We start from the raw sequence: 11,909 nt of genomic DNA on the forward strand, positions 1-11,909 counted from the left end.
TGGGCCTTCAATAGAGATAAGTCGCTTTCCTAACACCAAAGATAGTAGGTGTACATATAGCATTTCTCACTATGCATATTTTGATTTTTCTTATTTCTTCCAAATCAGATATGGTATTTGCAGAAGAAGATATGTGTGTATACGCTTGAAGCTTTCATATCTCCAGTTATGTCTGTCCTGTACCATACCAATCTTCAGACTTTAATTATAGGCTCAGAAGATGGTGCTATTTATTTGTGGAGTACCGCAAATTGCAGGTAACTTGAAATATAGTAACGATGGCTGGTGTCCTTGTGAAGCACACACAGTCATCATCCATTTGTTTTTTTACACGCCGTTAGTTAGTTAGTCAACTATTGATGTACTCGATCCTACATGGACTCCAGTCTACTTGCTGAAAAAAGACCCCATAGGATATCTATACGCCCCCCGAGGCTTACAAGAATCATCAATATTGGTTGTGTTGGAGCTGTCTACCATCTCGCATGTGCTATGGGAAGGTATATATTAAAGTTTTTATTTCCTGGATAAGAGCGATTCCTATTTGTTATATAGATTATAATGTTATATGGGTATATATGCCTGTTATATACCAGCGTTGCAATCGCAAAAGGAAACACCGTAGCAATTATGGATATCAATAATGTGGATTATCAAGAGCAATCAACATATTGCAATAAGCAGCCGTTAGGTGCCGATACGAGACAACATGCTGAAGACAGAGCGTCTAAGGTGAACTCAATAATTTTGTTAAGACCAAGAGTTGCATAAATTAATTAAATGCTATGTTTTGCACTTCACCTTTAATCTTTCGGAAGTCGAGCTTATATATCTGGTTCACTTGTCTAGTTTTTGTTGTAATAAATTCTTCCCACAATGCATATCGGTCTATCATATAAGTTGTAAAATTCAGATTGATATTTAATAGGTAGATATTTGTTAGTTTACATCAGTTGTGCGCACCCTTACTCTCCAGTGATTTGATTATTTAGCAGGAAGTTTCAGGGTCCATCAACATGCTACCTATACTTGACATCCACCCGCTGGAACTCTGTTTCCCCTATCATCCGAATGAGCCCATCTCATGCTCACTGGAACTAAGAAACAACACCGATGAAAATGTGGCATTTAGACTTGTAGACAAGAGCGGAAAGTCTCCATGGTGCTTCACAAAGCTACCATTGTACGGTATTGTGCCTCGCAGATCCACATGCAATTTGATTGTGACAACGAAAGAGGAGATGAAGCTAAAGGAAAAGAAAGACTTCAATCTCGTTATTCAGAGCAGTTTACTGAGAGATAAGTACACCATGGTATTCCAAAACCATTCTGAGTGTGATCTTTTCTTCGAGGAAGCCAAAGAGTTTGGGAATATGGTACATGAGGTAATACTGAAAGCTGTTTATCTGCGGTATGAAGAGACCCCATCTAAGGTGAGTTAGTTCAATTACACAAAACATTTCTCCCAATTAAAGCTCATAGAAGAAAACTGGAGAGTTCATAATTGCACTGATCATGCATATATTGTACAACAAAATATGTGCAGATAGTTGCCGACTGATTGTGTGCAACAAAAAAGAGTGGTAGCTACGACAGTACATCTCGTTTATAGCTAATGACCTGGTCTAGGTGAACTACATGCAACGAAATATTGCTTACCACCCGCCGCAGCTTGTACATCCAGTGGATAGACATAGACACTGAAAAAAGTTAGTTCAGTGTAGATGTTGGCATCCTCTATATAAGCACCAACAAACTTATTGGTGTGTGGCCAATCCGCACTTGAATAAGTCCACGAAAGCTACGATGCTGCCGTTGACGAGGTTCGGGGCTTCCTCGTTTATCGCAAGAAGGCACTCCATCTCTCCGGTTCAGACTTCAGAGGATTACATAGTTGACCATGGTGTCCAAATCCTCTAAGCTGCAAGTGCTCCGCATCTGGCAGCGATGACCATTTAGATCTAGGGGACATAACGTGCATGGGGGAAGGAGTTTGAGGTAGGCGAGTGTGTGTGGAAGGGAGTTGTCTCCTAGGGCTCATCCCCTCCCACTTTTATCCTTCCAAGTGTGTGGATACCGTCTCGGTCCACCCATCGTGCTAGTCATGCTGGCGAGTGACCTCAGATACTCTGGGGTTAATAAGGTCGTCTGGTTTCAGTGGCGGAGCCACCTCCCGGCGACCCCGGGCAGCTGCCCGGGCTAGTCCAAAAAATTACTGCTAAGCACTACTGATAATCTATGGTTAGAAGACTTATTTCTTTGGGCAGGTCGCAGCCCACGCTGTCATAGTTCAGTCATGCCCGGGCTGCATTTATGGGCTGGCTCCGCCACTGCCTGGTTTTGAGTACTGCCTGAGGAAAACAGTTACCGGGCGGTTACCGAGTTTCTCGCCACCCCACGAGAAAGGCATATCCCGAGCAAAAAATCCCGAATTTTCTGAATTTTTACCTTCAATATATACTAGAAAAAGCTAACATCTCAAGACCCTTACGACAGTTAGCTCTGGCATGATGGTAAACCATGTACTTCCGTCGCCTGGACGGTGCAGGTCCGATTCCCCTTTTTGCATAACCATTTTTGTTTATTTTTCAAAATATGCACGTCAAAAAAAAAACTAACCAGGGGACTCTCTAACTCGCGACCTCTCTGCACGTTCCACTGTGAAACTATCACTTCTGTGATCAATTCCGGTTCATTTTTTCTCTATATCCAGGCCAAAAGAATTTGAATTCAAATTTCAATAATAAATTTCGTCCGAAATATATTCGGCATTTCTTGATAATCGTGGTAACCGAGAATCTCGCCCCCCACGAGAAAATCCGTCCATTCGGAATCCAAACCTTGGCCGCCACCACCTGAAATTTCGACTGTGGAAGAATACATCTTGTGTTCTTTGACAACGTGGGTGTCTGGAACACTGGATACCCGAACAGTTTTCCGACCTTTGTGATAGCCCGATATAGGATGATGCGCTTGACATCGCAATTGGGAAAAGGCTTATGTGGAATGACTGTTGGGTGATACCCTCCTGACGACTTCCCTACAGGAAACAAGGCACGTAGCCACAACCTCTTTTCATGTACTAGAGGGGCTTGTCAGTGAGTAAGAGTACACAACCGGAGGAGGATGCCATACAGGTGTACCCAAACCATATCGCCTGCTAGAGTGGTCAGTGATGACGCAAATTCACGCACCACACACCTATAGCAGTCAATATGTGATGCCAAAATCGTTGCTCGAGGTGGACGGTGCACTTATCACGGACCTTTAAAAGTTGGTCCGGTCTGTGCTAACTGTAAAGCATAGCTATCTGATGTTCATCACTGATCCTAATTTTCTGTCCGGTCAGTGTAGATCATCATTACTGACGCACGTACAAGGGTTAGTCTATGATGAGGGGTAGATGTTGTTCGGATCTGTAGTAGCGTTAGTCAACCTATATAAGGGCCAGCTGAACCCTTGGCAAAGAACAAGATTGCCATAGAACAAGGTATGTGGGATTAAATTCCTCATAACCAATCTTATTATATATATGAAACTCCATTTTAATCCTCTCATTAATCAATTAAGATACGTAGGAAGGATGCATGTTATTTATCCGTCCATGGGCTGAACCTGTGTGAAACCACAGTGTAACCTGCTTCACTGATGAGATCTCTTCGGCACCAACTCCCCTCTACTCTCTTCGGTGACTACAAACAGATTTTAAGATCGGCGGTGCATTAATTTTTGACATCACCTTCTCTCAAACAAAGCTAATATCCAACTCGATGTGTTTTCTTTGCTAATCCTCACACTAAGCTACCTAGTTTTGAAGAGCCCTCATTCAATTGAGGTCTCCAATTAGAATTAGGCCACTCAATTTTGACCGGGTTAACAATTTCTCAAAGCCCTCACATTCAAAAAATTTATACTATACACTATGCTTTAATTTGTAAGGTCTCACAATTAATTGAGGTACTCAATTTGTAATTGGGTCAACAGATTTTGACCGGGTCAACACTTTCTCAAGCTGGCCCATTCAATTCTTTTAATTCACTATGTTCCCTATTTTAAAGTTCTTTCATTCAACTGAGGTATTCAATTTTGAATTTGGTTTACGATTTTGCCCGGGCCAACAGTTTTTTGAATCAATCAGCAGCAACCTTCCTATAAAAACATATCAATCCCGTGCACCCTCCCACCACCTGGAAAAAAGAAGCGCCGCCATGTGATATTGTAGCACCAATATAATAGTACATGCGACCAACGACATAATTCCCCACATAAATATATATTGGTTAGCGGATAACACATAATCACAGCATGAAAGGCCCGCCAAATAACTGCATTATATAAATAAAAATAAAACACACTCTGTCATCTTCCCCACCCGCCAAACTAAATAATTCATCCGCCTAAAATAAGGGGTATTAGTATTGTAGAAAGTCAAATTTCCTTAACTTTGACCAAGTTCAGAGCAAAAATATCGACATCCATAGTATTAAACAAAAAAGTATGGAAATTCATTTCATGATGAATTTAAAAATATTGATTTTATATTACGGATTTTGATATATTTCTCTATAACTTTGATCAAAATTTAAAAGTTTGACTTTTCAAAAAAGTAATACATCTTATATTTTCAAACAAAGTGATTATTAAAAAAAAACATCAACACCAATAGCGCAACAAAGCGTGCCGAACCCTTCTCGTGGTGGACTATGTCGGACACCACATATAACAATGAGCTATTGTCATAATAGACAACACTCGCAAACGGTAGGTGAACATGGAGTTCACCCAAGATCTATGAGCCGGTAGCACTCGATGTCTAAAATTGGAACTTCTCGATATTTAGCCTCTTAGCGCTAGAGAGAGATAACATTTAGCTGATATTTTGTTAACAAGGATACAAGCACATCACCAAGAAAGACACCATAGCAAGGCGTAAAATGATGAACATCGAGGCATTCAACCCAATGTGCGTCATAGTAGGAATTATGTAAAATAGGCTGAGCCAATCATTGACGGGAGCCCCTACGATGATTGTCAATGTCTAACCACAGCGAGTGACCTTGATCGAGTGGCAGTGCTGGTAGGCACTATATTGATAGCTAGAGTGTGTCTTGTTAGTGGAGCAACACTGGCCTCTGGTAAACACTACTGATGAGTGTCCTAGTTACTGCATTTTGCATATAACTTTTTACACTAACTAACTCGATCAACAATTATGTTTCTCCATGTCTTGACTTCAATACATTTCTTGTGCTGCTAAGAAGTTGAACAACAATGCAACATGTCGTCAACCTGTGTATATGGATTATCCAACTTAAAATCAACTCTTGTTTCCAATGTTCACTAGTTATTCTTTTTGTAGGAGCATAATATATCGGTGAAGTATAATCCTGACGATTTGCGATCCATAGATGCACACCAAACAGAGCCTTGGTAAGTGCACGTGTATGTTGCTAGCTAGCATAACATGGACATAGACATATTTCCACTCCTGTGTTTAAGTGAATGTTTCTGCATCATAATATGCATGATAAATTTCCTATTGTGGCACAGGATTTTAACAGGTCATAGAAGTGGATATGCCCGTCTATGGAACCATGAGGTAAAGACAAGCTAATGCACTCTCTTAGAGACTATACAGTTGTGTTAATCTTTCGAACTTATGTATTGCTACTAAATGTAAACGGTCATGACAACAAAAGCAAGATTTTTTTTCGAAAAGGGGATTACCTCGGCCTTTCCTCAAATGATGCATGGAATGATACTATCAAACCAAAATCAATTTACTGTCACTGAGTTCTAGACAAGGAAGAAAAAACAAAAGAACACGATCACAACCAGTCAAACTTGAGAATACATAGCTCATCCACATAATCAAGAGTGGCTCCCTAGCCAAACTGGTTGAATAAGCCCCGCACAACCTTTTTAGCCGGCTGCACCCAGAGGCCAGAAAGATGAATATGTGTTGATATCTGGCAAGTGAAATGCATGCCTTGGCTTTTTTCCTTTGAACTAAGACCTCCCATGGTGGGTCATAGCGTAGTATCATACAACCTAATGCAATGTTAATTAGGCATATTGATGACATGTCATAGTATTAAATAAGAAAACAAAGCAAAATAGCATCTTAACATGATACCGTATCATAATAAATGATTTGCTAGTATGAGTCATACAAAGTAATAAACGAGGACATCTAAAATATGAACCTATGATAATATGCACTCTTGAAGTACTATCATGCACTAGTATTATATGCATCATAATACGTTATGATACTACACACCATGACAAGGTCATTTTGTATGGCATGCAGTACCTGATGGATTCGTTTAAAGTCTCGGGCGATGAAGGTATATATTATTTCTGACTCGTATTTACTTCCTCTTTTTTACGTTTTATTAGAACTACAACTAAGATGGACATAACTAAGTGTTGGACAACGTGTTAATGCAGCATGCATGGCAGCATGGGCATTCATTTCCATGATGCATTGGCTGATTTCACACTGGGAACTGAAATAAGAACAAAATTAATGTTGTTCTGATTAATAATTGCATAAGCAAGGTATCTTAGAAGCTAAAATTTTCAAATCTTTTATCTGAGCCTAAAAAATTGGAAGGGGGATACTAACAATTAAGCTTATACCACCATACAAATATATACTACCCCGAGTGGTGACTCCAGCAAACGAGTTTCAACAGGCAGAAGCCTTCCACAAAAAAATAATTAAATTTTCCCAGCTCATTACACACTCTAGCGCAGTCAGCTTCCTTCCTCCACCATTTCCGTGATGTAGTGGTTGATTTCACATGGGGAAATAAAACTAGACTAAAATTACTGTCGTTATGATTCATAATTGCGTTTTCCCAAAGCAATGGGTCTTAGAAGCTGAAATTTTGAAATATTTGAGTTGGGAAAAACAAATTGGAAGGGGGGGGGGGGAGTAACAATTAAGCTTTTATCATTTCCCCTCGGTGGAGATTTCAGCAGGCGGGCTTCAACTGGCTGAAGCTTGCGCTCCAACATAGTTAAAAAAAATCCTACTTCCCAACTCATCCACACACTCCAATGCAGTTAGCTTCCTTCCTAAACTGGTGAATCTGGCAGAGATACAATAAAACTTGCTGTCGGGATGAGCCGAATTCGCATCGCTAGAAAGCGGTCGAAGTGCTGGCATCTTCTCGCTATCCAACTCCCTTTACTCACATACTCCCTCCGTCCGGAAAAATTGTCCCCCGAATGGTTCAAATGGATGTATCTAGCACTAACTTGGTGCTAGGTACATTCATTTGAGGGACAAGCTTTTTTGGACGAAGGGAGTACTTGTCATTTAGCAGAAACTTACCATATTTTACCTCTTCATGCTATTACATTAGTACACTAAATATCTGTATTAAAAATCCTAAAATATCAATAAATAATACAATATTCTCGGTAATAATCTTGGAAAATTTGTGCTTATTTGGACAACAAGACGGGGAGATCATGGCTATTTTGCTAGATAGATCTAAATTCTTGGCTCAAATTTCATATATTTTTTAAAATCACAAGATATACCGATAAATAGTACCAGTAGTAATATAAAAAATGTTGAACTTAATTGGACAATAGCATTAGAAGATAACATTGTATGTTGCTAAAATGATCTACTCCCTCCGTTCCATATTACTCGTCGCTGATTTAGTACATGTACTAAATCAGCGACAAGTAATATGGAACGGAGGGAGTATTTTTTTAAAATGCTTTTACTTTACTAACAGTTAGCTTTGAGGCCACCTTTCGTTTTCTTCCTAGATAGATTCTTCAAAGTTTACAAAGTTTGTTTTAAGACAAAGCTAATATGGAGAGTAAATAAAGATGGGGAGAGTATTAATTTGACCAGTCTCATTGCAGTAAGCATCGTCAAGTTTATTGCAAGAAAGAAATGGATTGTAGTTGTGACGGCATATTACCTGCATGTGTACGACTATGCGTGTGTAACCAAAATAGAAAAGATTCAGCGAGTGGGACCTACTGGTTACTCGACCGACAGTCCAATACTAGCAGTTCATCCAACTCTCCCATCTGTGTTGTCAATGTTCTATACAAATATAGTGGTTTTAGACATAGACCTGGGCTGGAAGAGGACACAAAAGATTTCGATTCACGATGATGTAAGGACAATCTCTCTCATGGAAAAATTTAACATGTAATCAGACCACTAATAAATAAAATCAACGGCTCAGATCTATTATATACTCTTACCTCTCAGGTGAAAAGAGGAGGTAAGAAGGAGCATGTTAAGACTGCTCTCTCATTTAACCCAGGGGACCACAACCGGTTCGTAGTTGGGTTTAAACGTGGCGAAGTACAGGTTTGTCTGGACAGAATTATCCTTTTTTCTAACAAAACTATGGCATTATGAAGATAGTTTTTACTACTAGACCTTAATTTCTCCTTCCATATGCTTGATTATGTACAGGTTTGGAGACTTGATTCTCTTCGTGACCCTGAATATTCTTTGCTTGGGCATTATGGTAATGTGACCTGCCTTGATTTTATCAGACGTGGAGATCAACACTATTTGGTCAGTGGCTCTACGGATTGCACTGCCAAGGTATACAGTAGGCGCGTTATGATTGCAAGTCAGAGAGGCTGGAATGATCCCTTTTTTAAGCAAATATTCCCTCCGTTTAAACACATAAGCTCTGGTATTATTCTATTCTGTCGAAGTCAAATATTTCAATGTTTGACCAAGTATATGGAAAAAATATCACCATATAGGATATACCAAATAAATAAAATATGAATATATATTTCATGATGAATCTAACAGTATAGATTTAGTATTGTGATGTTGGTATTTATTTCGCTAAAGTTGCCCAAACAAATACACTTTATATTTTGAAACAGAGGGATTAATAATATATTCTAAGATCCATACGGTATGTTTCCTTCAAATCAGATCTGGGACTTACAGAAAAGGGAGTGCATTTGTACGCTGCCAGCTATGTCTCCAGTTCTTTGTGTCTTTGCCCATCCGAACCTTCCACTTCTAATTACAGGAACAAATCATGGTATCATTCATGTGTGGAGCACCACTGATTTCAGGTAATCACTATATATATTGGTGTCACGACACTAGGAACCCCACCCCATGTTTGCAGTTGGTTATCAACTAATGCTGTCTGAAATTATGGTACAATTTTTTTAGCACCTACTCCCTCCGTTCGGAATTACTTGTCACAAAATTGAATGTATCTACAATTGAAATACATCTAGATACATTCATTTCTTGGACGAGTAATTCCGAACGGAGGGAGTAGGCGTCTATGTTGCATTATATATGCATCTTTTGCTATAATATTAGAAAAACTGTAATAATTGATTGCTCCATATTTGCTAGGCTCATGAGAACCATTAACTTAGGCGGTGGTGGACATGTTGTCGGTCTCGCATGTTTGATGGGCTCACAGAGGTACCACTACCTTTTTTGTTGTCGGTCCTTTTTTATTCCATTTCCATAGTGACTAATAAGAGAGCTTGCTACGCTGCATGCCCCGTAGTTGGAAAACAATTATATATGGTCTACGGATGAGTACGCAGTGAACACACCTACACAGACAGCTTTTGCAGCACACACACTTATGCCTTCTCTTGTCTTTCTTCCTCTCGACTTAGCACATGAACTGAATACATTTGCTTAAATAGCCAGACTAACACAGCTAACACGCACCAAGTGGTCAGCTTGGTAAGCTATCAACAAAAATATTGCAGTCACTGAACACAGCTAACACGCACGCACTAACCCACTACATAGTACACGCACAGAGTCAAGGCACTAATAGCTTGATCGACTAATTATTCCGGGCGGCCGCACACGCACGTACTTCGCTGCCGAACTTGACGCAACATGGCCATTTTACATGCATGCATGTGTAGCTGTAAACTAACTAACTTTTGACCCCAACATTTGTGCATGTAGTCCACATCTTCGCTCCATGCACAAATTACCTAGTTATTGAACACATGCATAATCCTAACAACACGTGCCTGACTAACCTAATGAATGACTAAATAATATTTCAACCAGATTAACCCAACATTCACCCCATAATTTTGTTGCCACTTCTTTATTGTTGAGGCCCATTTTCTAGGAGAGATATCGAGACGGCCGCCAACGCCACCTTTTTCCACCTTCGTCTTGTGGTAGCCTCACAACGCCAATGTCGTCGGCACTGCAATGATGCTTCACACGGTGGGTATACCACTGCCACCCCCATAAACACGACATCACACCTCTGCTCATGGCCTTCTCCGCAAGTGTGCCACCACGACACACTCGCTGCATCATTTTCACCACCGGAGCCGCAACTCAACGATGACTCACCTCCATGGTGTCGTCGATGACGCACCTTGTCAACAATACCGGAGCCGCAACTCGCTGATGACTCACGTCCATGATATCATCAATGAGGCACCTTGTCGACAATACCGAAATAGAGGATGAAATCCTCATGGCACTGGCCTCCGCTCTGGGCAATCACTTTCTTGCCGCCAGTGGCATGACTTAATGGGTAGCATGTCCTCTTTCCATCGTGACCCAGCTCCATGATGATGGAGGACCGGACCTCGACACATGGGACACTCGTGCATCAGCACCTCACGGTAGTCGTGCCGCGTCAAACTTTGCCATGTCGTATGGGCGAGGTTGAGCCCCTGCAGCGACCCAACGAGCGCGGCGGAGTGCGCGAACCTTCTCCGGCCATGCCTCTGAATACCAATTGTTGGAGCAGGCCACAGATCGATGGATAAGCACACGTGAGTACGCAGTGGCACATCTACACTTGTCACATTGTACACAATGGAGAGGTTGAACACATACACACATAGAGATTTTGCAGCTTTCCATTTGTTCAAACATGCATCTGCTGCATAATCCGTTCTGGACCACCACTCCGTATTCTTCTTATATGTAACCTTGCCACCATTTTCAAGGTATTTATTCCCCTGATAGCAACCATGTATATGGGTGTTTCTTTTGTTTGGCAAGGATTGTGATTGGGCAAGAGAAGGCAATATCTATCATGGATATATGTGACGATGATGGGTTGCGACCCATGCTGGTGACTCCCCGGAGGCAGCATGCTGAAAACGAGCTTACTCAAGCTAAAGCAGAGCACCGCGAAACGGAGGAGCATGGCCAAACAAAGGAGATGCGACTCGCGTGCCGTGCCTGGGTGCTAGCGCGGCGAGTTGAAGGGGGGCATTGAAGAGCTGAGGTGAAACAGAGGAACCGGCTGCAACGCAAGAGCAGCAGGCGTTGCGTCCCAGAGGTGCGACTGAAGCAGGGTGCAGTCCATCCAAAGCAGTGCAAAGGGAAACAGAGGCACCGTCCATAACGCAACACCAGCAAGTTCGCGAGTCAGTTCGCGCGCATGTGCTATCAAGGAATGGTCCGAGTTTCCAGGACCCAAGCAATGCGCGTACCGCCATTGTTGGCAACTTTCAACACAATCCATTTGAAAGATGGATCAACTCTGAACCCATGTACCTCTTGATTACTCTGAGCATAGAATGTTCGCAATTGCAACTCTCGTTAACTAGCAAATACCGCGCGCGATGCACTGGGACTTTGTTACAATTTTTTCTAACACTAAGGAATAAAGAATTAGAAGGGTGCATATGTCACCTTATTAAGAATAAAGTGTGAAACATGTAACATGTAAATCATTTGCTTTTTTTTTTTCAGAAATGGAGGATGACCCCCGGCCTCTGCATCTGGAAGATGCGTACGGCCACTTTATTGATTATTCTCGAGGACCTTACAAAGTATTACAACAATGTGCATGAATCCATCATCTTGTTTCAACATATGCCGCTACTCCTATCCAAAATGATGAAGGGGTGCTAGTTGGGCCACTACCCAA

At 41.2% G+C, this 11,909-nt stretch overlaps 1 protein-coding gene across 5 annotated transcripts in view; it reads left to right on the top strand.

Moving 5' to 3' along the window:
* LOC123170414 (uncharacterized) overlaps positions 1-11,680 on the top strand; it is an 18,387-nt gene extending 6,707 nt beyond the window's left edge. For all 5 annotated transcript variants that reach the window (XM_044588282.1, XM_044588280.1, XM_044588281.1 and 2 more), the window contains 13 exons: positions 109-257; positions 387-500; positions 597-732; positions 993-1,433; positions 5,360-5,430; positions 5,551-5,599; positions 6,314-6,350; positions 7,894-8,153; positions 8,252-8,353; positions 8,462-8,596; positions 8,945-9,090; positions 9,386-9,457; positions 11,033-11,680. In XM_044588282.1, the coding sequence (XP_044444217.1) occupies positions 109-257; positions 387-500; positions 597-732; positions 993-1,433; positions 5,360-5,430; positions 5,551-5,599; positions 6,314-6,350; positions 7,894-8,153; positions 8,252-8,353; positions 8,462-8,596; positions 8,945-9,090; positions 9,386-9,457; positions 11,033-11,252 (1,932 nt within the window). In that variant the 3' untranslated portion in view covers positions 11,253-11,680. The remainder of the gene's footprint in view (positions 1-108; positions 258-386; positions 501-596; positions 733-992; positions 1,434-5,359; positions 5,431-5,550; positions 5,600-6,313; positions 6,351-7,893; positions 8,154-8,251; positions 8,354-8,461; positions 8,597-8,944; positions 9,091-9,385; positions 9,458-11,032) is intronic.
* The last annotated feature ends 229 nt before the right edge of the window (positions 11,681-11,909 follow it).

Source organism: Triticum aestivum, chromosome 7D, assembly GCF_018294505.1.
Source record: "Triticum aestivum cultivar Chinese Spring chromosome 7D, IWGSC CS RefSeq v2.1, whole genome shotgun sequence".
Classification (NCBI taxonomy): Eukaryota; Viridiplantae; Streptophyta; class Magnoliopsida; order Poales; family Poaceae; genus Triticum; species Triticum aestivum.